Raw genomic sequence first — 25,712 nt, 5'->3', positions numbered from 1 at the left:
TCAATGACAGTAAATGTAGAACTGTGTCCCGGCCATTCCATACAATGTGTAGCAAGGGCATAGGGAGGGATAGGACTCAGTATTGTACAAATACAGCCTACCCTCATCCTCCTCGGTCACAAGCTTGGAACATTGATAATCACAACAATGTTGTTTCTGGAAATAATCAGGAACTTTTTTTGGATCAGGAAAATTTTGCCCCATTGAGAAGATCCGAAAGACTGAGAGTCCGAAACCACCAGAATTCACAGAATCAAGGAATTTTTTCTGCAAACAGGGGTCGGGGGAGTCGAACGTATTATCAGAGGAAGGAGGGAGGGGAGTCGCCGGGAATGGAATTAAGTTTACATAAACATATGTTGGAAAATTGTGTTATTTTAAAAAATTCTAGAAAGGATTTTAATGTATATAATTTTTCTTCTTTTCATTTTGATGTAAATGATTGTGACTTATTTTCTAAAGATTTATCATTTGTCCCAGTGAGGAATTTTAAAATTGCACAAACATTAGTGGATATCGGACATTTTGTTAGGAAATTTAACTTAAATGTTCTGTTTAAATTTGTAGAGTATGTATGTAACGCCTTACACATTTCAAGTACTTTTAATCCACCCCTACACCCCTCTTTAGCGATGTTTGATAAAATGTGTGAAGTAGATGTTAGGAACTTGCAAAAAAATGTATATTCATCTAATTTAAGTAAGGGTGAAATGGATGGTTTAAACAAACTTAGGACCAATAGGGATGTGAGGATAATAAAACCTGATAAAGGTGGTGGATTTGTTATCATGGACATATGCAATTATAACATAGGTTCATAGGTAGGTACTAGGCTATCGGCCCAAGGGCCTAGCCAGCAAGGTTCCATGGCTTACGCCACCCAAAAAAGTTACTTTCCTGTGCCACTGTCAAGCAGAGACACAGAAGTGATCCCCAGGGTGTATTTCCTATTTCCCATCCACTCATCAAGATTTTTCTTGAAGAGTGGTAATGAAGAACTTTGCTTGACATAGATGGGTAGCTTGTTCCAGAGTATAGGAAGTCTCTGGGACAGGAATCTATCCCTCCAGTGTGTCCTGTTTATTGTGGTGACAAGGTTTAGGTCCCTAGAGCGTGTAGCTCGGAGGGATTGGGATTTCTTTAGGTGTAGCATGTCCAGCAGCTCTGGGTTTCACATAGTTTTATATGTTAGGCAGAGATCACCTCAGAGTAGGCGATATGCTACGGAGTAAACCTGGAGTTTTTTGAGGCAGTCAGTGTAGGGCATTTGTTTGAGGCCAGTATCCTCTTTGTAAGGTACTTCTGTGGCCTTTCCAGCTGCTGCAGATGTATTGTGAGGTACATTCCAAAAGGGGCATTGTACTCTATAATGGCTCTAATGAGTGACGAGTAGAGGGGAACAATGACATCTTTTTTCCTGGATGAGGACCCTTTTATGATGTGTGCCACGTAGAAGGACTTCCTGACTACTGTGGCGATGTGACTATCAAAGGAGAGACTACTGTCCACCTGGGTCCCAAGGTCTCTTATCACGCATTCGGTGTTAAGTAGATTGCTGCATATGTTGTAGTTCATGGGTACAGAGTTTTTACCAAAGGGGATGACACTGCACTTTTTGACATTGAGCTTGAGGCCATGGCTCTGACACCAGGCATTTGTCTCAGTGAGGCCCTTCTGTAGGATGTCCACATCATTTGGGGACTTGACTATGGCTCCTAGTTTGCAGTCATCTGCGAACTTCTTAGCCAGAGGCCTTCTGTGTTAGCCTGTACTTCAGAGAAGTAGATAACAAACAGGAGAGGTCCCAGGACGGAACCCTGTGGTACTCCACTTGTCACTGCTTTGAGGTCAGATTTGGAGTCTGCAACTTTTACAGTGTGGGTTCTCTCAGTGAGCCAGTTGGCAACCCATCTTGTGATGTAGGGATTTATACCTTGTTTTGTGAGTTTAGATATAATTCCAGAATGGGGGATGGTGTCGAAAGCCTTGGCGAGGTCAAGATAGGCTATGTGAACCACCTTACCCTCATCCACGGCTTTGGTGACTGCCTCAAAGAAGTTGATCAGGTTCAGGAGGCATGATCTGCCTTTCACAAACCCGAACTGGGTGGGATGCAGAGTTTGGAGGTTACCAATGTCTTTGTTTTTGAGTTTCATGGCCTTGCAGACCAGGCTCGTCAGGCTAATAGGTCGATAGTTCCTGGGATCAGTGGTGGCTCCCCCTTTGTGGAGTGGGATGACTGTTGCTGTGCGCCATTCAGTGGGCACAAAGCCTGATGCGAGGCTATTATTGAACATGGTGCTTAAGTGGGGAGCCAGTTCATTCTGAAGTTCATGTAAAACGCAGCCTGGAATGTTGTCCGGTCCCATGGATACTGTGTTTTTGGCTTTACAGAGTGCAGCTTTTACCTGCATAATTGTAATTACAGGTACTCTTCATTCTTCCTGTAAGGATATAAGGATGAACAATATTTTATTAAGTGATGCTTATAGAAAAATTACTTTGAATTAGTTAAATGGTACTTATAATAAGATAAAAAATGAATTGATGGACCTGTTTATTAAAGGTTCCATATCTATAGATGAGTATAATTTTTTATCTGTACACCATCCAAAATCTCCTTGTATTTTTGGGTTACCAAAATTACATAAGAATATGTCTGATCCACCTATGTGCCCTATAGTGAATGGGCGTGGTTCCATAACTTATGCCATAGCAAGATGTTTAGACACTAATTTAAAATGTTTTTTTTTAAGTGAAGAAATAAATAAATGTAAGGATTCATGGGACATTTTACAAAAGGTTAACAAATTGGATTATAGTGAGACCGGCCTTTTCATTACAATAGATGTAAAGGACTTGTATACCTCAATACCCCATGATATTGGTATTGAATGAGTATGTGATTACTTGCTTGAAAAGGGAGTGCCACAACCTAAAATTAATGTATATGAACAATTATTCGAATTAGTGTTGCAAAACAATTGTATATTTTTTAATAATGAATTTTTCATCCAAGCTGTAGGTGTTGCTGTGGGTTCTCCCTGTGGCAGTTTGTATTCTAATTTGGTGATGCTACAATGGGAGAAAGTTTGTGTTTAATTCAGTTTTTTATGAATACTGCAAAATGTGTATGAGATTTTTGAATGGTATTTTTATATTTTGGGATGTACCAAGTGAAATTATTCATGAATATATAACTTGTATTGACAGTTCATCAACTTTTTTGAGGTTTACCCACAACATTGATTTCAATGAAATCTCTTATTTGGATGTCAAATTGTCAAAAAACATGGATTCAAGGAAATTTGTGTCATGGATTTACAGAAAGGAAACTTATTTGAATAGCTTTTTGCATTTTGATAGTGCCCACCCCTTTAAGCAAAAAAGAGCAGTTGTCAAGGGGCAGTTTGTACGAGCTGCTCGGATGGTATCTTGTTTTGATTTTCCTTAGTGAGTGTGAATTTTTAAAGGACATGTTCCTTAAAAGGGAGTATCCATTGGATCTTGTCAACAATTTAATGTTAGAAGTAATTAATAAAAGAGAGAGGGTTTTTTTTTCAAGCTATACTAAACTCTGACTGTCCATTGTTGTAATGATATGAATGTGCATATTGATTCAAATGTTACTGCTGTAAATATGCCTTGCAGTGGTAACATTGATGTCACGACACCTGTAAGAATGGTGTCAACTAATACAAATTTTCATTCAGCTTTCATTACCACTTATAATTTGGAAAGTAAAGACACTTTTAAGATTTTGGATAAAAATTGAGTAATTTTGACTCCAAGTAATGATGCTAGACAATGTAGAAGTGAGAAACCTATTGTGGTCTATAGAAAAGGTCAAACTTTAAAAAATATTTTTGAAGGTGGTAATTGGATTTGAAATGGTGGCCATATGAAAAGTGTGGGTCGTGTAATTATTGCCACTGTATAAAGGAAGGATCGAAATTCAATATTAATGGTATAAAGGTATTTTTACGAAAAAAGTGTAGCTGTTATACTGAAAAGGTTGTTTACTGTGCTTTCTGTTGCAAATGTTTTTGCTTTTACATTGCAAAGACAGAAAGAAAGCTTAAAAACTGTATTTATGAACATTTGAGAGACATTAGATTACAGAAAGAAACTAATGCCCTTGCAAAACATTGTATGGAATGGCCAGGACACTGCTTTAAATTTACTGTCATTGAGGTTATTGAATTGGATCCAAGAGGAGGACTATGGACTTTATATCTTGAAAAAAATGAAGCTTTATGGCAATTGAGAATGAATGCAACTCAATGGCCAGATCTAAATGAATCTGTTTCCATCACTTGCTTTTTAAGACTAAAGGCTTTAGAAAGATAATGATGTTTCCAAGTCTCACAAAACATTTGGTATGCATATTTTGCACTTTTATATTGTGTAAGTTATACATATCTTATAGTAATTTATTATTTATTATATAGTATATTTTGTTTTATACACTTTTTTTAATATACTGCAATTGATTTATTTTTAAATGCATACAATATTTACACAATTTATTCACATACATACAGTACATTTTATACACCATACAACAATAAGGTTTTGAATGAATGGTATGTGTTTATATGGACATATGACCTTAAAATTGTAGAAGTATTGTTCATGAATTATACATGAGTCTTGATTCTGATTGGTTCACTAACTTTTGTATTATATGTAGTTTTTGTATTATATATGTAGTAATGTATTGGGCATGCTCTATCTTGATAAAGTCTCTAATATTTGGAGATGAAAGCGCTTGATTTTACATTATTTTGTTTGTTTAATAAAGTATTTATAAGCATCCATTAAGTTGTTTTTATTTAATTTTCCTTTCACTCCATTTCCCTACAACCGAGGCTTTTTGTGATCTTGGTCTGTTTTTTGGATTTTACAAAGTTTTTAGTGGGTAAGATCTCTGCCTCATGGCTTCAGGATGTGGTGTTCATTCCAGATCTTCAGTCTGTCTGTGTAATTTGCATTTCTTACAGGCTGCCTTTTAGGTACTTTCTCTTTCTTCCATCTTCTCAAAACATGCTAACTGTTTAGCAACTCTATGCTGTCGAACATTGTGGTAGGAGTTGTGGAGATGGACAAGTTCCTGAATAACACTTAAATTAACTTATGATCATCTACAGAGTTCTAATTTATTATGTACTTCTCTTCTGATAATGTTTTGTGTACTTATGGGTTTGTTATTTTGATTTTATTGCAGATTTTGTTTGTAGGCATTACAGCTTTGTTACTTACAGCATTTATAGGCATAAGAACATCTAAAAATCATGATTCTTTCGTTCTTTCTCAGATTGTGGACTTCCAAGAAGCAACCTACTGTGACAATGAGACAATGATGCCATTGTTATCCTCAAAAAGAGCTAGTGAACTGCCTGTGAATGAAGTAGCAAGTATTTACCAGGTAAGTGACAGACATAAGGATATTCTAGAGCAAGACACTGATAAAAGGCATTTAAAAATGGGTAAAATTTACGTGTATGCTTTTTTATTTTTTTCAGTAAGGTAAATTTGGGAAGATCCCATAGATGTCTCCTTCTGTTGTCATAGTCTTAGTCTGATTTTTTTCCCCCTTTTTGACTTGCACATGTTTATGATGTGGTCCCTAGGAAATTATTTCTTCAGACTGAGAAAAAGTCTAACTTTTAAAACAGCCTTCTTATAATGTAACCAAAAATATGTTAAGGACAATCTGTACAGCTCTGTGTTGTAGTTAGTTAAGGTTGATCTTGGTTTGCTTTTGCAAAAGTTTGAAGACAGTGAGTTAGTAGCCCAACTGGTGCAAAGGCTGTTTTGTCAACATGTTTTTTTTGTGATATGTATTCGTGTGGTACCTTTTTGTCTTTTGTAGAACCTGATCACAATGGAGCCCTATGGAAAGTAGCTGTTTACAATGTATAATTAGTGACAATATAAAGAATATGAATTAAAAACATAAGACATCAATGATTATTTGATAAAGGGAGTATATCTTGGAGCATTCAAAATAGTGATAACTTATGGAAGGTGTATAATACCTTAAACTATGTACTATGTTAAATGGAACAATCATAACATTCATATTGAAAAGGTTGCTCTAAAAAGTTATTTAAAAACATGTAGCAGTTATACTTACAGGCTTCAAATTGCATAGGCAACACCCTAGATGAGCTCACATGTAACCTCTCGGTTCATAGTGCTGTAAAGGCACAGGCGCATTGCTCAGGAAGCAGGTACTGCTGCATCCATTTATCAGTAAAACAAGCACTGCAGTAAAATGTGCCATAAAAAAAAGGCGCTGCTATAAAAGTCTACATACCAAAGAAGTAACTGTAGACTTATCAACCCCATCCTTTTAAGAAAAAAGTAAACATTTGCACACTGATTCAGTTGTCTGAAATGTGTTCTTTCAAATGCTCTTAGAAGCCCAAGAGTATTAAACCCCTTTGTTAGGCAGTCTGACAGCTACTTTTCATAGCTCACTACAGGATAGTATCAATTCTCTTGATTTGAATGAGTTTTTATTCCACTCATTTCTTGATTAAATCTTTATTTCTTTTGTCAGGGTTTGTAGAGTTAATTGTCTCAACCGAAGACCAATTAATTTTAATACAGATTATGTAAATGGTGTTAAATATTGGGGGGGTCACCATTTGAGAGTTCAGAATAGAACATAGTTTGAGAAAGTTAATTGTCTGGGATGTCAAGAGTTTGTGCTGCATGAAGGTACTGTGTAGTCCCTGTTGCTTATCCCATTTTTTGTTCTGTAGCCTGTCAAATGTTACACACACACACACACACGCCTACCTCTCGCTTGTCTGTTTGTGGTCTGCATTTTCAACGTCTTCTGGCATTCAAATTCCATGCATGCGAAAGATGAAGATGTAAACAGCAGGTCACACAGACGCAGAAGACGAAAATAGGTTGCACACACCTGTCACGTCTGTGTGACCAGATGCAAAGGGTGTTTTTTTCTTAAAGAAGAACGCCATTAAAAAAAAAAAAATAAGTCCCCTAGTCAGTGGATCATGGTCTTTCTCGAACTGGCAGAAAATTTCTGATGGACCAGCAGTTGAAAAACACTGGTCTACAGTAGTACATATGTTCATTTCTCATTACAAGCTCTAGCTGCAGTCCAGGTCTGTAGCTGCTTTTTCGCTCTGCCAGTCTCCAAAATAGCTTTCCATAATGCTAGCCAAGGATGTTCTAGCTGGGGACTATGTTAAGGCAGACAGAAAAGGCAGCATCAGATAAGAAAGTTGTGTACTTACCATAACGCCAGATCTGTGTTGTCTTCTGTCCATCTCAACATTCCTGCCCTCCATTCCCCTTCGAAATTGTCAGACCTTTAGTGCTTCTACTGGAGCTTAATGGAACCTTTCTTTGTCACACCCTATCTGGTGACTCTATTTGGTTGGAATTTTTTCTTGTAGGTGGTATCATATTTTGTATTTCAGTTTGATGGTGATATACTTAGAGGGTGTGTGGAACTCAACCTGAGGGCTGAGTTTTTGGTGCTTTATGAAGGGGAGAAGCCTGAACTATAGGATCATAGCAAGTTACTAGGCTACTGGCCCTGAGGCCCTTATAAGCTTAGCCAATAAATTAGCCCATGTTCCCACAAGTCAGCACCTGATGCCCGTGTCCATAAGGGACAAGGGTGGAATCCCAGGGGTTTATTTTCTATTTCCCATCCAGTCATCCACGTCCCTCTTAAAGAGGGATAATGAAGTACTCTGCTTGATGTGGAGAAGGAGTCTATTCCACAGATGGGGGAGTCTCTGGGAGACAACTGTCCCACCAGCGAGTCCTATTGATGTGGCAGACCAACTTGAGGTTTTGCGTGTGGGTCAAGCGAGTGGAGTTTGACTTGCGAATATGCTGCAATTTCATCAAGGTGGAGTCAGAGATTGCTCTGTATGCCAGACATAGATCACCTCTGAGGAGTCTATATGAGATGGAGTGGAGGGACATCTGTCCGTGTTGGATAGATTTTTGAAGCCCTGGATTCTCCTGATCAAGAACCTCTGTGGTTTCTCCAGCTGCTGCATGTGCTTTGCAAGGTACATGCCAAAAGGGGCGTTATACTCGATGATGGGCCTGATAAGGGAGGAATACAGGGAAGTTATAACTTCCTTGTTTCTGGAAGAAATACTCTTGGGTGAACCATGTAGAAAGCTCTCAGTACAATGGAGGCAAAGTGGTGGCCAGAAGTTAGATTGCTGTCAGCTTGGTTGCCCAGGTCCCTCATAACTGCTTGCTTGCTTGCTTAGGATGTTGTTATTAATGTGATAATTTGTGGAGATGTCACTATCCCCAAAGGGGATGATGGTGCATTTTTAGTTTGAGGTGCGTTTCTGGTCACCATTCATTTGTTGGGGTGAGACCTTCTTGTATATCTACATCACTAGGGGAGCCGATGACTGTGTCAAGCTTGCAGTCACCTGTAAACTTGGCCAGCCATAGAACTCTGGTTTTGGCTTGCAACTCGGAGGAGTGTATCCCAAACAGTAGGGGCTCCAAGACCAATCCCTGGGGTACACCGCTCCTTATGGGTCTGTTAGTAGAGGTAGCCTCTCCTATTTTGACTGAGTGAGTTCTGTCAGTGAGGCAGTTAACTACCCATCTGGTCACACACAGATATATGCCAAGCTGGGATAGTTTAGATTTATGTCTGAGTGGGGAATAGTGTCGAAGGCCTTGGCCAAGTCAAGGTTGGTGGCATGCACCATCTTCCATTTGTCCATGGCTTTGATGACTGACTCAAAGAAGTCTACCAAATTTAACAGGCATGATCTCCCCTTGACAAAACCAAACTGTATAAGATCAAGTGTTTAGAGGTTGCCAAAGTCCTTGTTAATGTGGCCCATGATAATGCATTCCATGTCCTTGCAAGTCAGGCTAGTTAGGCTGATGGGTCTATAATTGACTGGATCGGTGGACGCTCCACCTTTGTGCAGAGGGATGACTGTGGTCATACTCCACTTGGCCGGGATGAAATAGGTATTCAGGCTTAGGTTGAATAGGGTGCCTAATGGTGTTGCACGTTCCTGCCTGAGTTGATGCAGGATGCAGTTTGAAATGTTGTTGGATCCCATGGAAGCTGTGTTTTTAGCCTTTGAGAGGGTGGTAATGAGTTGTTCCCTAGAGATAAGGGGTGAGGGGCAGGTGCTGGGGATATCCTAGATTAGTTATGGGGGGGACAGTGGGGTGAAGTTTTCAATGAGCCCGTCTGACAGCAGGTTGGCTATGTCCACAGCATTTGTGTACATGGTGCCCTTGAACATCATTTCTGAGCAGAGTTGGGTGTTTCCCCTTAGATTGTGGATGTATGTGAAGAAGATCTTATGATTGCCTTTAGTAGATGTGGCCAATATGGACTTGGCTAGCTTTGGAGGACTTCACTAATACCCTTATTTGCCTTTTTAGGCCAAGGGTAGATTGCTTCCAATTTGGCACCTGTTTCTTCTTGGTCCTGGACTGCAATTTTTCCTTTTGTTGTAGTGTTTATTTATAGCCAATGTCCACCATACAGCTTTACTCTGCCTTGAGGAGGAGGATTTTGTCCTGTTAGGTACTGCTGAATCCATGCATTTATATAAGTGGTCGTATAGTACTTTGGTGTAGGTTTCGACATTAGTGCCAGGTATTACTGTTGGGGAGGGGGCTGTGAAGCTGTTTAGACCTTCCCTCGGGAGGTTGTAATCCGCTTTGGAGAAGTTTTTTTTTGTTTAACCCTAGCTGGTGGAGGGGGGGGGGGGTCGGGGGAGATGGTGACTTCGAAGATGACTCCTTGTGGTCTGATCTTACCAGGGATGATGACACTGCAGGGATATTGCAGTGGTTTCCTACCTTGGTTAGTACCAAGTCCAAGTTGTTGTTGCCTCTTATGGGGGTGTCAGCCAGCTGGTCCAAGGCACTGGCATTGATGAAGTCAAGGAATCTTTGAGCATTTGTTTGGTTTGAGTAGTTCTTCCCAGTCAATGGTTGGGTAGTTAAAATCGCCCAGGATCAGGGTATAGGGTTGAATCGTAATAGATTTTTGGAGGTCCAGATAGTGTAGGCATTCTGAATCAACTTTGTGGGCCTGTAGCTAATTATGATTTGAAAGGGGTCTTGTCAACCTTTAACTGCACTTGGAGCATCTCCTGTGCGTCATACTGGTTGACCAGTCTGGAGGTGTGTATATATTTAATATATAATGAAACACCACCTCCTTTGGCTTTGCTTCCCTCAGTTTGGGGTCTGTATGTATGGTAGGATGAGTAACCAGGTAAGGCTGGGGTGCTCTCCGTAGCATTGAACCAGTTTTCTGTGACTGCACAAATGTCATCATCTTCTAGCGTTAAGAATGCTTGCAGTGTTATGTTGATGAGTGCAGTTTCATGTTGAGATTACTACTGTTCAGCAGCATGACCTTTAAACTGCATTTAGGTGAGATTCTCATGCGAGTAGTTTGGACCGCCACACATTACCTAAAAAAAGCACTATGGGGGAGGCTAGAGCCTTTGCCAGGAGCCTGAAGCCCAACGGAGACAGATGCAGGCCATCTCTGTAAAGTGTTGTGGTCTATAAGTCATTTCTTCCCGGACCAGCAGGTCTGGATCCCCTTAGAATGACACCAGAAACTAAGTCAATTTTTAGTCAATCATTTTTTTGTTTTTATTGAGGCATTGGTGATGGTAGAATGCTGCTTAAGGCTAGTGACATACCTGCCTGGAACACACATTTGGTGAGCTTGATCATGTCTGTTTATATAGCCCAGAGAGGTACGTCTTAAGTCATTCATGCCAACATGTACTGTGACAAAGCTGTGGCAGTAGTTGTTGGGGGAATTGAGTGCTCTGGTGGTGTGGTGGATTCTAGCACCTGCCAAACAACTGATCGTGAATTTCTCCTTATCTAGCCTGGTGAGGGGCACATCTGTGTGTGTCACAATGGAGTCTCCTATGATTACTATATTGGGTTTATGGTTAAGTCTTGATGGCTGTGAGACGCATGCATGTCGACTATATGTGGTGTGGTAGGCTGTGGAGTTTGCGTGTGTTTTTGTGTCTGATGTCTCTCTTAAGTAAGTATGTTTTTAAGAACCTCCGCACATGTGGGTGTATTCTGTGTTGGTGTGGGTGATGTTTGAGGTGTAGTGTTTATGCAGACAACCTTCTCACTGACAGGCATACTAGCTTGTGAGGGAGAGAGCATAGACTCCAGGTTTTTAATGTAATTACATCTCTCACAAATTGTGTTCCTAGGTGGTAGTAAGAGAGGGCTATCCATGTATGAGACCGTTGCTACAATGTCTCAGGATGCCCATATCAACCAGATTGGCAGGAGAAACTGTAGGAAACTGTCCATCCATATTTGTCAGAATTGGTGAGGGGGGATGAGCTAAGGGGGGGCAAAGGTGGAAAGATCTGAAATGGGTATACTAATAGCTTGTGTTTGTACACAGGCTATAAAGAAGCTTCACTACCTCAGGGTCGAGCGAGTGCTAGTAAGGTGAAATTTGAAGCTGGAATACCTTGCAATGGGTTAAAATCTCAGCAACAGTGCGCAATGGGCAAACAATCACAGCCCTGCGCAAACACTGATGGAAGAATCTAGAAAGATTACTAGCCAATCCTGCTAGCCCCTACACTTTTAGCTAATCACTTGAGCTAGAGAAGGTCATGTCACCCTGTTAACTCTCACGAACAGAGAAGGCAGGCCCTTACCAGCACGAGATGGCTGTCAGGAAATTCTGCAAGCAAATCAACCAAGCATGGATGCAGCAAACCTGTATCCAGAGTATGCTGCTTGACGAACACAGAAAACTCCCAGAAAATGCACAGAAAAGCAGAGATAGAGTACCCACAAACAGAAAATACAACTCTCACTATGAAAAAAGCAGTTTACGGTTAAGTAATTCAGTAAAAATGCAGTTACAGTAATTAAATGCTACTTAACAGTGAAATGCAGTTAAAACATACAAGAATACAGGGAAACAGCAACAAAAATCTTTATAACAATGCAAAATGTTGAATATTAACTGTATAGCGCAAATATAAGTGTTCGGCAGTGCAATTAAATGAAATAAATGTAAAAAAAAAACACTTATTCTACTCTTGGAGCCTCAGTGAATTTCTGCTAAGTCACAGTAATGAATCACTGCTCCTCAGGCTGGTTAAAAAAATAGAGCCAAAGTCTAAAGTTGATGACCTCTGATCCAATAACCAATGATATGAGACAGCAGACTGGAGAAAACAGCCCTGATCTAGCATTATATTAAATACATAACTTTTGTTTTTTTTTTTTTCTCTTTTTTTTTTTTTCCTTCCAATCTATCCCACTAAGGGACCATGAAATCAGTTCTTCTTTACCAAATAGACAGGGGGGTTATTCCTCGCTGTTTCTTGTACGAAGAAGAAGGCACAAGGAAACACATTTTGGACTTATTCACCCTAAACATTTTCCTAACAGTCCCAAAATTCAAGAAGTTCGCTGTCCAAAGCTTAACTGTACATTGGATCTGAATGATGCCTACATTCACTTTCATAAAATCCAAATCAAATAGTTTATTTTTTGCTTTGGGATTTCATTTTCAGTGGTCTTCTATGCCCGTCTTAATACAGCTCCAAGAATATTCACAAAATGTCTATCCCTAGTAGTAGCTGTTAACCAACTCCGTGGTATTCACCTCTACCTTATTTACAAGACCCTTTGATTAAAGCTGCTAAAGTTTAAAAAAAAAAACTCACAGGACCTGCAATTTGCAATGGACCTTCATAGAATCTAGCTTTCTTAGGATGTCAACTGAGCACTTCTAGCATGATGGCTTTTCTCCCTCAGGGAAAAAAAAGATTTTTGATGTCTTATTTCTAATCACTTTTTATTGTAGAAAAGACCTTTGTGAGAGAGAGAGATTGAGAGCCCTGTGGTAATGGCTGTGACAAAGGTAAATACTGCCAGACCAGCTGCTGGAATTTTGTAAATAATTATTTGTCATTTGTGAATATTAACATGATTTATATAGAAGTATGACTGAAGGAGATCATGCCAGCCCAGCTGTCTGGAATTTTGGAAGTGGTTATGTGTCATTTGTGAATGCCAGTATGCTTCATGTAAGATGCTTGTGCTACAACGGTATTAGAACTGTATCTTATGCACTGAGGTAAAATGTAACCACAGCATGCCCTGCTGGCTTGGAACAGAAATGTATATAAACTATTGTAATTGTGTACATGTATCTGTTTTAACAGTGGGAACTAGAACATACAGGGTTAACTTGCAAAACTTCAAGGAAATAGTTGAAATTAACTTTTATAGCACAATCATAAAACAATTTATCTTTCAGTTTCAGTCAATGGGAGACTGGATGTCTATACTAGGTGACTCTGTTTTGCCTTGAAAGGGATATGATTGCCGGGCTTGAGATGTGGAGGTGTTTTATTGTTTTATGACTTCCAGGATCTGCAAACATCTGAAGACTATGTATTTTCACAGAGATGCTAAATGCTACCTCAGTAGTTTTTGAGCCTGAGAACTGATACTCAGATGACACAAAGTGATGTCATGCTGCAAGTATCCCAGCAGAATTATTTGATTTTAATTTAAGAACTCTCAGAGAGAGAGAGAGAAATAGGGCATTTTGTATTAGTCTTTGACCTGACAACATCCACTCATCACCACTTCTGCTTGCCTTGCTGTAAGTAAGTTTTTAGGGCACATTAACTCTCTCAGATTCAGATAGGAATATAGTAAAGCCTAGCGTAGATGTTTTCTTTATTTATTTGAGACTCTCCTGCAATGTTGTTTTAAATATTTTCTGTAATTTTAAACTCTAATGTAATTGATTACTTACTGAGTATTGTCTTGTTCTTTTATTATTTATTATTAAATATATTTAAACCTTTCTGTTGTGGTTGGTCTGCTTAGAGATATTTAAGCTCTTGTGTACTTGCATATCTATTTGGTGACACTGTACAGGACACTCCTAATAGCCTAGCTTGCCCAAACTACAGTTTGGATTAATAGTAACATTACACAGTAGGATTGGACACCCTTTGTTAAGGGCCATAAAGTAGCTGATAAAGAGTGGCTACTAGCAGTCAGAACTACCTGGGCAGGAGGGGGGCATAGCTAGTAAACCTGTGTCAGCCTTTCCCAAGAGTGTGCATGTTCTTCAGTCTTGGCTTTGAGAATCTTCCTAAGAATCAGGACTGCAACAGTGATTATGATGAACATGGTACAGGTGTGTTAGGAACCTATCATAATTGTTGATTTTTGTGTAGATCACTGCTGCAGTACCCCATCCCTTCCACCAACCCCTCAATCTCTTGTCTACCTGGGGTTGGGATGGGTACCCTGCCATCCATTCACCTCTCCCCAGCCAGATCTCCTTTTTTACTCCTAGTCAGAAATTGATGGACTCTTGAGTCTCTGGGACAAAAAAGAACTAAAAACAGCACTGGCTGACAACATCTTTATCCCACTGATATCCTGACTTTGAGTAGGGCGGGCTTCCTTTGACTGAGAAATGGTGAAATTCTCTGGTGTTCTGGCCAACCATGGGCTCCTGCAGCCAGGAATTCCCAACTCTGCTGAGGAAGTGATCTACTTCAACATCTACAATTATAATTATTCCTAACAAAGCTTTATCTAAGTTTCCTTTAATAATTGCATAAAGCAATTATTATTATATGAGCTACCTTAGTATTACATGAAGCAACAGAAACCACTCAAATTCTGCAAAATAAGCTTTTATTCTGAGACTACATTTGCACTGGTTGTTGGGTATGGTTTGTCCTGCAAAACCACACATATCCAAAAATAAAAGTTTCACTTCAGGCATGTGAACTGTAGCAGTTTGCTCAGCAAGGTAAGTAAAAGTGACTTACTCCTGCTGCTTTTTGATGACAGTTAAACAACAGTCACTGTTGTGATGTGGCAGCAGTAGACTCACAAAATGTATTATTTGTTGCAATCTGTGAAAAACAAGTATTGCTGTTGCTTATGGTTGTCATGCGAGTTTGTGGGCGGGGTGGGGCGATTGCAATGTAAGGGTAACCAATTGGCCATAATTTCTTCCACTTTCTATCACAAACATAAACATTGCCTGTGTGTGTGTGTGTGTGTGTGTGTGTGTGTGTGTGTGTGTGTGTGTGTGTGTGTGTGTGTTGAGGGGGGTTGTATTTAATAGAGAGAAAGCAAGTGAAAAAAATTATGGGCAACTTATGTCACAAACTTCAGCCTTGCTTACATTGCAACTTCATAGTGCTTTGCTTGATTTCTTGGCTGTGGCTTTTTCTATGTGGAGTCTGTATGCCTCTCTGTCTCTTTATGGGTTTGTCTATGTGCTGTGGTTTCCTCTTGCTCCTCAAAGACGTGATGTAGGTGAACTATTCATAATCATTATTGACCCCCCCCTTTTCCCCATTTACTACACTTAGTCAGGGTGTTGTCATCTGTCGACATTGCTCTGTTCAGTGCCACTCTCCTGCCTTCCTCGACACTCTTGTCTGACTGTCGCTGGTCTTTCACAAAGTCCATCCACCTCTTTAGTGGATGTCCTTGTTTCCTCTTGCCTTCCTCCTGTCTGTCCAAAATTTTCACCAGATTGTCTTCTGTTTTTCTGCACATGTGCTTGAACCACAGCAATCTGTTCTCTTTGACCTTCTATGCAATTGGAGCTACTTTGACTTCTGATCTTATGTCCTCATTTCTTCATCTGTCTCCGTGTGCACCCTACCACCCAACTTAGGCACTTCATCTCCACCACCTCTAACTTTCAGCTGCTCTGCCTTTACTCCCCTGGTTTCCATACCATACAGTAGTATTGGTCGCACCACTGTTTTGTACACCTTGCTTTTTAGCTTCTTTGGCATTCTTCTGTCATGCAGTACACCTTCTACTCTGTATCATTTGGCTGCAGCCCCTCTGATTCTAGCTTTGATCTCCTCATTCAGACTTCTTTTCTCCTCCGCCATCTGTCCCAGATACTTAACGCTGTTAACCTGTTCCACTATTTTCCCTTTTATCCCAATTCTCAGCTTCTTCTGAACTCCACCATTTGCTGCCATTGCAATGGTCTTAGCTGTACTCCATTTCATCCCATGTGGCTTCACTTTTGCATTCCATTCCCTTATCCTTCACTGAAGTTATTGCTCAGAAGTCTGCCTGTAATGCCACATTGTCTGTATACAGCAACTTTTTTGATCTGTTCCCTCTGACCTGGTTGTTAATGTAGTCCATCACTGGTATGAACAGCAGTGGGCTCAGAGTTGAACTCTGATGCATACCCACTCCCAGTGAGAACCCCTGTGTGACACTGAACCTTGTTTGTATTCAAGTCATTGAGTCCTTGTATATAGCTTGCACCAATTCTGCCAGTGTTTCTGGGACTTCAAAAAATGGCAGGACTGCTCAGATCAGCTTTCTTGGGACCTTGTCGCATGCTTTCTACAAGTCTAGGAATGGCCAGTTGGACTCTCTCCTCATCTGTAGCTTCTTCTGAACTGCCTGTCTCCCTGCAAGCATTGGGTCATTTGTGCTACATCCTAATGTGAATCCACATTGCTAATCCCCCATCTTACTCTCTACTCTATATATTCATTTCAGTCACCCTCTCCAGAATTTTCATGCAATGTGATTAGGAGTTTGATACCTGTATACTGCCCACAGTTGTGAATGTACTCTGTTCTTGAACACTGGTACTAGTATGCCTATTCTCCAGTCATCTGGAATGTGTCCTCCTCTTCACACTGCTGTGAGTACCCTCATGAGCCATGTCATCCCTATCTCACCCAGCTTCTTTATCATATCTGCTGTGACCTCATCTGAGCCTACTGCTTTCCCCTGATTTAATTTTCCTTAATGCTGGTCTTCTATGGTGGACTCCTTCTCTTCTCTCATTGTAGTCTGTGTCTGGGGAAGTACAGCTTCTGATGTTTTTTCTTAATTTAGAAGTTGCTGGAAGTACTCCTTCCATCTGCCTTTGATGTTCTGCGGACTGGTGAATAGGTTCTTGTTGGCATCCCTTATAAGGGGTGTCTGACCATCTTTATCTTTCTGTCTTTGCCTAGCAACCTGATATAGTTTCTTTGTGCCATCTACTCGCCTACTTTCCCAAAGCTGATAGAGTGCCTCTGTCTTGCTCTTTGCTGTTGTGACTCCTTTCTTAGCTTCTTGTTAGACAACTAGTATTCCTTCCTAGCCTGGTCTGCCTTTTCTACTTCCAGATATTAAAAGTGAACTATTGTTTCTTCAGAATCTGTAAAGGTGACAGTACAGTGTGGGTGTGTTTTAGTGCGTTTGTCCATCTTAAGATAGACCTTGCTTGTCAGGAGGGGAGGGGTGTGTGTGTGTGTGTGTGTGTGTGTGTGTGTGTGTGTGTGTCTGTCTGTCTGTCTGTCTGTGACCAGTTTTATCTGTAGGCATAGACAATAATACTTTGCACATAGGTAAGTACTAGGCTATTGGCCGAAGGGCCTAAGTAAACCTAGCCAACAAGGTTCCCTGGCTTATGCCACCCAAGAAAGTTAATTATACATCATTCTTATGAGCTGCAGTAAAATATGCAGTTGACCAGTCAAAAACTAAGGCATAAAATGCATCACAGGATATGCAGACCCAAGGAATTTCCACACCCCAGACTGTAAAAGGGATTTTGACATAGACTTAGTTTTGGTTTCTTCCCTCAACACCACCTAGTCTAAATCCGTCCATGCTGAAATGTGTAGCCTGTGTAGATGAGTTGAGGACAAGTATGGTCATTAGTTTAACTTTTTTCACAAACCTCAGAGGTGTCCACAGAAGGTCACTGTAGCTTGCCAGGGGGCTTGCAATTGTGTTAATTTTATTTCTCTGTCAAACCTTAGAGGTATGCAAAGAAGGTCAGTGTAGCATGCATTGGAGCAGTGTACTGTGTAGGAGCAGCAAATTAGAATACATTTCTCTGGTCATATTTTTCACTTTCCTCAGATATTTGGGAAAGAGGGTAAGTTGGCATGATGTGTATATCTGTTTGTCAGCAGTAGGTTGAAATATGTTAATGTGATTTTGTATTTAAGGTTTTTCCCAGCCTGACATCAGAGAGGTACACGGAAGATGGCTGCTTTATAAGGGTAGTATGAGCAGGCATGTTGTATATATGTATGCCAGTATTCACTTGAAATTATAGGATTGTGGCCACTTGTGCATTCACGTTCTTACCAATCTAACAGTGGGATGCACAGGACTGTCTTTTTTTTGGCGGCGGGGATTGGTGGGGGATAGAGAGGCAGGCAGTGTTCCTGGATAGGATTTATGTGTCCTTCCAGACATTCATCTTGTCAGTTTATTGTGAGCTAATATTTTATCTGTCACTCTTCATGTATTCCTTGACCTGTGGGTTCGGTTACGAAATCGGAACGGACTCGTCTGAACTACAGCCTGCGAGGAACAAAAACTCTCGAGTTTTTTTGCACGACCCATAATGCTCCTCTCCATTTTACCTCAGATCGTTTGCCGCTTCCATAGGGTTCATAGGTTGGTACTAGGCTATTGGCCCTAAGGCCTATACGAGCCTAGCCATAACAATTCCCTGGCTATTTCTTCCCACACTATTTACTTCCCTGGACCCCTGTCAAGTAGGGTGACTGACATGATCCCCGGGGTGAATTTCCTTTCTCCCATCCAGTCGTCAAGGTTCCTTTTGAAGAGGGCCAAAGAGGCGCTCTGTTTGACATGTATGGGCAGTCTATTTCAGAGTCTGGGGAGTCTCTGGGTCAAGAACCTATCCCTCCAGCATGTTTTGTTTTATTGTGATGACAGGGTTTAGATCCCTGGAGCATGTGGCTCTGAGGGATTGGGATTTCTTTAAGTGTAGCATGTCCAACAGCTCTGGGTTTGACATGGCCTTGTATGTTAAGCAGAGATCGCCTCTGAGTAGACGATATGCGACAGAGTATAGCTGGAGTTTTCTAAGACGGTCAGCATACGGCATCTGCTTTAGGCCTGTGATTCTTTTAGTGAGGTATTTCTGCGGCCTTTCTAGTTGTTGCAGATGTCTTGAGAGGTACATACCAGATTGGGTGTTGTATTCTATACTGGGTCTAATGAGTACAATGGGACAATGACCTCCTTTTTCCTGGATGAAAAGCCCTTGGTGATGAGGTGTGCCATATAGAAGGATTTCCTGACTGTTGTGGCGATGTGGTTATCGAAGGTGTGACCACTGTCCACCTGTGTCCCTGAGTCTCTTATCACACTTTCGGTGTTTAGTGTACTGCCACCTGTGTGATAATTCACTGGTACATGTTTTTCCCAATGGGGATAAACATACATTTCTTGGCATTGAGCTTGAGCCCATGGCTCTGGCACCAAGCATATGTTCCTGTAAGGCCCTTTTGTAGAGTATCCACATCATTCGGGGATTTAGTAACGGCTCCCAGTTTGCAGTCATCTGCAAACTTTCTTAGCCAGAGTCCCTTAGTGTCGGCCTGTACTTCAGAGAAGTAGATGCCAAACAACAGTGGTCCCAGGACTGAACCCTGAGGTACTCCACTTGTCTGGAGCTGGATTTGGAGTCTGCTACTTTTACAGTGTGGGTTCTGTCAGTAAGCCAGTTGGCAACCCATCGAGTGACGTAGGGATTAATGCCCAGCTTAGTAAGTCTGTCTATGATTCCAGAGTGGGGGATGGTGTCAGAGGCCTTGGCGAGGTCCAGATAGGCTGTGTGGACGGCCTTACCCTCATCCACGGCTCTGAACACCGATTCAAAAAATGTAAAAAAAAAAAAAAAGTGTCAGACTCATTGCCAAATCTCCTGAGCTAAGTACAATTATTATGGTTATCTAACTGTCATTGTTAGTTTCTTATATTAGATTTAGAAACTCCCTACTATACATTTTCTCCTTTTGCTCCCTATTTTCACTTCAGTGAAATCTTTGAATCTTCGCTACCATAGCTGGTAGACTTTATCTCCACTTTCTCATTTTCTAGTTTAAAGAGTTTTGTCATATATGTTATATTATGTACGCGCGTGTGTGTGTGTGTGTGTGTGTGTGTGTATATATATATATATATTTATATATTTATATATATATATATATATATATATATGTAGTTATATATTTATATATAAATATATATATATATAGTTATATATAGTTTTATATATATATATATATAGTTTTATATATATATATATATATATATATATATATATATATGTAAATATATTCTATATATATATATATATATATATAAACATATATATATATAATGTAAATATATATATATATATATATGTAAATATATATATTTGTGTGTGTGTGTATATGTGTGTGTATATGTGTGTGTATATATATATATATATATATATATATATATATATATATATATATATATATATATATATATATAATGTGTGTATATATAGGTTCATAGGTTGGTACTAGGCTGTCAGCCCTAGGGCCTATACAAGCGTAGCCATAACAATTCCCTGGCTATTTCTTCCCACACTATTTACTTCCCTGTAAGAATGAATATATATATATATATATATATATATATATATATATATATATATATAATATACACACACAAATATAGTTACACACAGACATATATATATATATTTATATAGTTATATTTATATATATATTTATTTACAGATGTATATATGTGTGTGTTTATGCATATATACAGCGAGAGAGAGAGACAGATATACACAATTTGTTCTAGTCCTACCATTGCTGGTAGCACTTGACTGTATATTTCCCTATCTTAATTTTCAGTTGTATTTTGTGTTCTGCTCTGCTTTTTCTGTAGAGATGGCAGATAAAAGAAAGGGCATTTCTGGCTCTAAAAAATGCCAAAAGTGCTTGAGAAAAAATGCCTAATTCAGATGGTCATTCATTATGTGTGTATTGTTTTGGCTTATTACATCTATGGGAAAACTGCTCAATATGCCATGGATTCAGTCACCTAGCTTTAGTTGAACGAAAGAATAAATTGATGTTGAAAGGCATGCTTAAATCTTCTTTTGAGGAGTCCTTGTCTAGCTCCAAATGTCAGATGGACCCTTCTTCCTCTCCCAAAACTGAAAAACATGAGGAAAAGTCTCTCAGCACCGACCTCCCCTTCTGCACCGATGGCTAAGAAATCTAAATTAGAGGTACCGAAAACCGTAGCTCTGAGTCTGTTTGCATCTTTGGCTCCGGAGCCGACATTACAAAAACAGGACACGACTTCGAAACCAGCAGCCTTGGTTCCATCCACTATATCTGTTCAGACAACTGTGATTCCAACAGTAAATCTTGAAGAACTGGAGTTGATGCTTCCACGCACGCAGTATTCTCCCTCATTAGATCCCTATGTGGGGCAGTTGCAGAGTCTTAAGACCTAATTCTCCCTCCACCCAATCAGTTCGTTCCACCAAGAGCTTATCAGATTTGGACGTGTTGAGGCTAGTGGATCATGTTCTTATGACAAGAGGATTGCCTCCTATGTCCTCTGTTCCAACTACCTCTAGCTCTGGGACTATTTTCTCCATGACTCCACCATATCTTTCTCCTCTGATCCCATCTGTGGTTTTGGCAACCCAGGCTCTGATCCCTCCAGCACCGACTGTTTCAGCTCTGGTCAGACCTTTTTCTCCAGGGCTGACTACTATCCTGAGCTCTTCATTCCTCTTGGAACCAGAGGGCTCCCAGGGTGGGAGTTCCACTGTCTGTTCTATGGGGCAGGTGTTGACGCCAGTTTTTTTTTTTGGAGCTGTGCCTGCACCTCGGAGCCTTGGCATGCATGAGCTTCGCTTTGGGTGTGGTGTTCTCCGAGCGGAGAGTGACATCAGTTCTGAGGCAGCCATTCTTGGTTCTGGGCTCCATTCCTTCTTTGGGGAGCCTGCCTTCCAGGCAATGGAGAGGGCCTTGTCCTCAGTGGGCACCCTGTTGTCTGCCCCACTGATAGGAGTTGATCCCTTATCCTTCCTCTTATTCTGACTCTCAACCAGCCTCTGCATTGGGACAGCGTGGGCTGAAGCTGCAGGATACACTTATCCAGATTTTAACCTTTTCTGACAAGTCCCTCACAAGAGAAAGTGCAAGAGGAAGCAATTGGATTCCCCAGAAGAATACGTCACTGAGGATACTGACTATGATGAAGGGGAGGGTTCCCCTATGTCACCCTCTGAAGATGTCTCATTTGAATACATCCTTGAGATCCTTAAACAGAGGGGTGGCTGGAAGTCCCAACATCCTTCCCCAGAGAAGTCTGTACACCTGCAAGCTTTTGGCTCTCACCCAGCTACTTCTTGGGTGACTCCACCAGCTGATTTCATCAAATTGATCATGCAGTGGACGTGGAAGGCTCCTGATTCCATAGAGCCGATCCCTAAGAGGCCAGACAAAATTATCTCAGCTCCTGAAGATTTTCAGTTTTGGACTAAAGGGTTAGCAGGTTAGCTATATCTGAAGAAGTTCAAGAAAAGGTTGCTTCTCATTTGACCACCCTCGAATCCATATCCAACTCGTCCATGAGGCGCATAGCACATGCAACCGAAGGGACGACCAGAGAAGCGGGTTCCAGTGTAGCTATAAGGAGACACACCTGGGTGCACTTATGTGAATTTTCAGAGCCATTGAAGTCTTCGTCCGTCAATGCATACTTTGATGAATCTTTTCTTTTTGGCCCAAATGTTCACAAGACTTTGCCCTGGTGTGAGAAAGACTCTTTCAGCAGTGGGTGCAAGATTTTCTCCTCCAAAACGCTCCTTCTCTAGGAACTAGAGGAGTGTAAAGATGTGGTTCCGAAAGTCCCAAGGGCCTTTCCAGGACACGAGTGGTGGTAGCGCTCCCAGGGGAAGAGGGGGGGAGTTTGGATGGAAGACTTCATCCACAAGGCAGAGGTGGCCTGCAAAACCAGGGTTCCAGAGTATTTTCTTGGCCAAACCCGACCAGCGCTCCTGAAAGGATGCCCAGTTGCTTGCCTCTGGAAGCAGTCGGGGGATTATTATCCTTACACCAACATGCCTGGCTAAAAATATCTACAGATGTTTGGGTGCAAAGGATTATTACCAGAGGATACACCATTCCCTTTCACACTCATCCCAAAACCTCAAAAGGATCCTTGATGTCCCACCCAGTCAGAGGGAACCAGCAGTTTGAGAAATTGAAAAACTGCTAAAAAAAAGTGTCATCCAGCAGCCCCCCCACCAAGGCCAAAAAGAATCCAGAATTTACTCAAGTTTCTTTTTAGTGCCAAATAAGACAGGGGACTGAAGACCAGTTTTAGATATCAGTGTTTTGAACAAATCTGTCTGACAAAATTGTGGGTGGTCACTGTTCAGTCCATCCTTCCCTTCTTAGAAAAGGATGATTGGATGTGCTCAGTAGATCTCCAGGACATGTATTATCAAATCAAGATGGACAAGCGCTCCACTTTGGCTGGGGGCCAGTCACTGTCATTTCCGAGCCCTGCCCTTTGGTCTCACCACAGCCCCAGGTTGTTCACCATTTGCATTGCAGTGGTAGCTTCTCACTTGAGACTACATGGACACAGTGTCTCCTTATTTAGATGACTGGCTCATCACCACTCCTACTCGGTATCACTTAGGAAAATCAAGAGACTGTCCTTCAGACTTGTGCCGACCTCGGAATCGCAATAAAGCATGAGAAATCGCATCTGATTCCAATGCAGAATCTGGAATTTATAGGGGCAGATCTGAATATGAACACTTAACATAGCTTCCTCATTTAGTAAAGATCAAATCTCAAATCGGGAGAATCAGCAGCAGCAAGACAGTAGCTGCACATCTGGGACTGCAGGCTCTAAGTTCTGTGGCACCGACCATTACGTTGGTACCTCTAGCAAGATTCCACATGAGGATTTTACAATGGCTTCTTGCATCTCAGTGGTTCATTTTTCATCAAGCGATGTTGAATCATATCTTGCTAACCAACCATTGCAAGAGATATTTCTTTGGTGGGTTCATTCCACAGATATTCTAGTGGGACGACCTTTCATACAGTCTCAACCTCAGGCCGTAGTGAACACGGACACCTGCGAGATTAGGTGAGGGGCATTATCTGGGCAAGGCAGTCCAAGGCACTTGGTCACTTACTGAGGCCAGCTTGTATATCACTGTCCTAGAGTTGAGGGCAGTGCTGTTAGCTTTGCAGGCCTTTTAAGCTGTTCTTCCTCCAGGGACAGTTGCGATCCAGAAAGACATGTCAGTTGTCTGGTATGTCAACAAAGGAGGAGGAACCAAGTCTTGTCCCCTTTGTTGGGAAGCACCGAGTTTGGGAGTAGGCAGTCTCTTCCAGCTACTTTCTAACAGCAACACACATCCCGGGGACTTGCATTTTGATAGCAGACTAGCTGAGTGGATGCATTCTCATGCCTTACAAGTGATCTCTCAATCCAAAAGTGGTACAAATGATTTTTCGCCACTGGGGCACATCTTGCTATGACCTCTTTGCATCACCCCAAAACAGCAAGTGTAGCAGCTACTTTGCTCTGGTTCCCCCTCCATGGGAGTCCCTGAGAGATGCTCTCCTTCATGATTGGCCCTCGGGAAAATACACCTTTCCCCAAGTACCGTTAATCCCTCAGTTTATAAAAAAAGCAACCAGGTTGAAAAGCAAGGTGATCCTCATTGCACCATTCTGGCCTCAACAGATTTGATTCCCCTTCCTCTAGCCTCTTCTGATTCAGCAACAGTGGACTTTGGACCCAGCTCCAGGTCTCCTGTCCTATCCAGAGGGATTAGTTCACCCAAGCCTTCAGAACCTAAAGCTCACAGTGTGGCTTCTCCACTTCCACTGATTGCCAGGCATAACATTATAGCTTCTCCAGTCCGTAACATTATTTTGGCTTCGCATAAGCCCTCCACTAGAAAACTCTATTGTAGTAAATGGAAAAAAATTCTCATGTTGGGATCATAATAATGACATTGATCCTCTTTCAGCCCCCATCACAAACATTTTAGAGTTTTTGACATTTATCTTTGATGAAGGAACTTCTGCACTTACCATCTTGGTTCAACTAGTAGCCATTTCAGATTTTCACAGTGGGTTACAGGACACTTCATTAATGTCACGAACTTTGTAAGGCCTTTTTGAAAGGAATCTTGATGCTGAGACCTTCTTATAAAGACCTGTATTTTCCATGGGATTTCAGTTTGGTTCTTCGGTCTTTGATATAACCCCCTTTTGAGCCTGCAGCCACTTGTGAGGTAAAGTGCTTGTCTTGGAAAACAGCTTTATTAATAGCTATTACGTCTGCTAGTGCCTGAATCTCTGAAATTCTTCTATCTTGTAAATCACCATATTTGACTTTTTTTTTTGGTTCCAGCAATTACTGAATCAAAAGATTGAAAACATGCTCTAAAATGCATCTCAGGACACCTGTAAACCCATTACCTTCTGGCCCCAGACCCCCTGGCTTGATTCATTTATTTCCTCCACAGTTACTATTATGCAGTTTTGATCTCTTAAGGTATGCTGAACAGAAGCAAGGAAAAGTAAAACTGAGTAGTAACACTGAATATGTTTCTTCCTATTGACCAATGCTGCAGTAGTCTTTGATATACTGGTTATATCCCTACATAGGCTATAACAGCAGACAGTTTCCACTGCTTTAGGGCAGCTTCCATATGCCCAAAGTGTTAGAAAGCTTGAGCTGAGCTAACTAAATAAGTCAGGAAAGCCTTTTGGAGCTTTCCTGACACCACATGAACTCTTCTGTGG

General features: G+C 41.0%; 1 protein-coding gene across 1 annotated transcript in view; it reads left to right on the top strand.

Annotated features, from left to right (window-relative positions):
- Window positions 1–25,712, top strand: part of ATP2C1 (ATPase secretory pathway Ca2+ transporting 1) — a gene marked incomplete in the record, with an annotated part of 2,099,819 nt that overhangs the window by 269,915 nt on the left and 1,804,192 nt on the right. The window contains 1 exon segment of the mRNA XM_044066734.1: window positions 5,318–5,428. Coding sequence (XP_043922669.1) covers window positions 5,318–5,428 — 111 coding nt within the window.

This window comes from Protopterus annectens, chromosome 3.part1, assembly GCF_019279795.1.
Source record: "Protopterus annectens isolate FY-2018-M chromosome 3.part1, PAN1.0, whole genome shotgun sequence".
Classification (NCBI taxonomy): Eukaryota; Metazoa; Chordata; order Ceratodontiformes; family Protopteridae; genus Protopterus; species Protopterus annectens.
The sequence above is the reverse complement of the archived record's forward strand: the minus strand, read 5'-3'. Positions and strand labels throughout refer to the sequence as shown.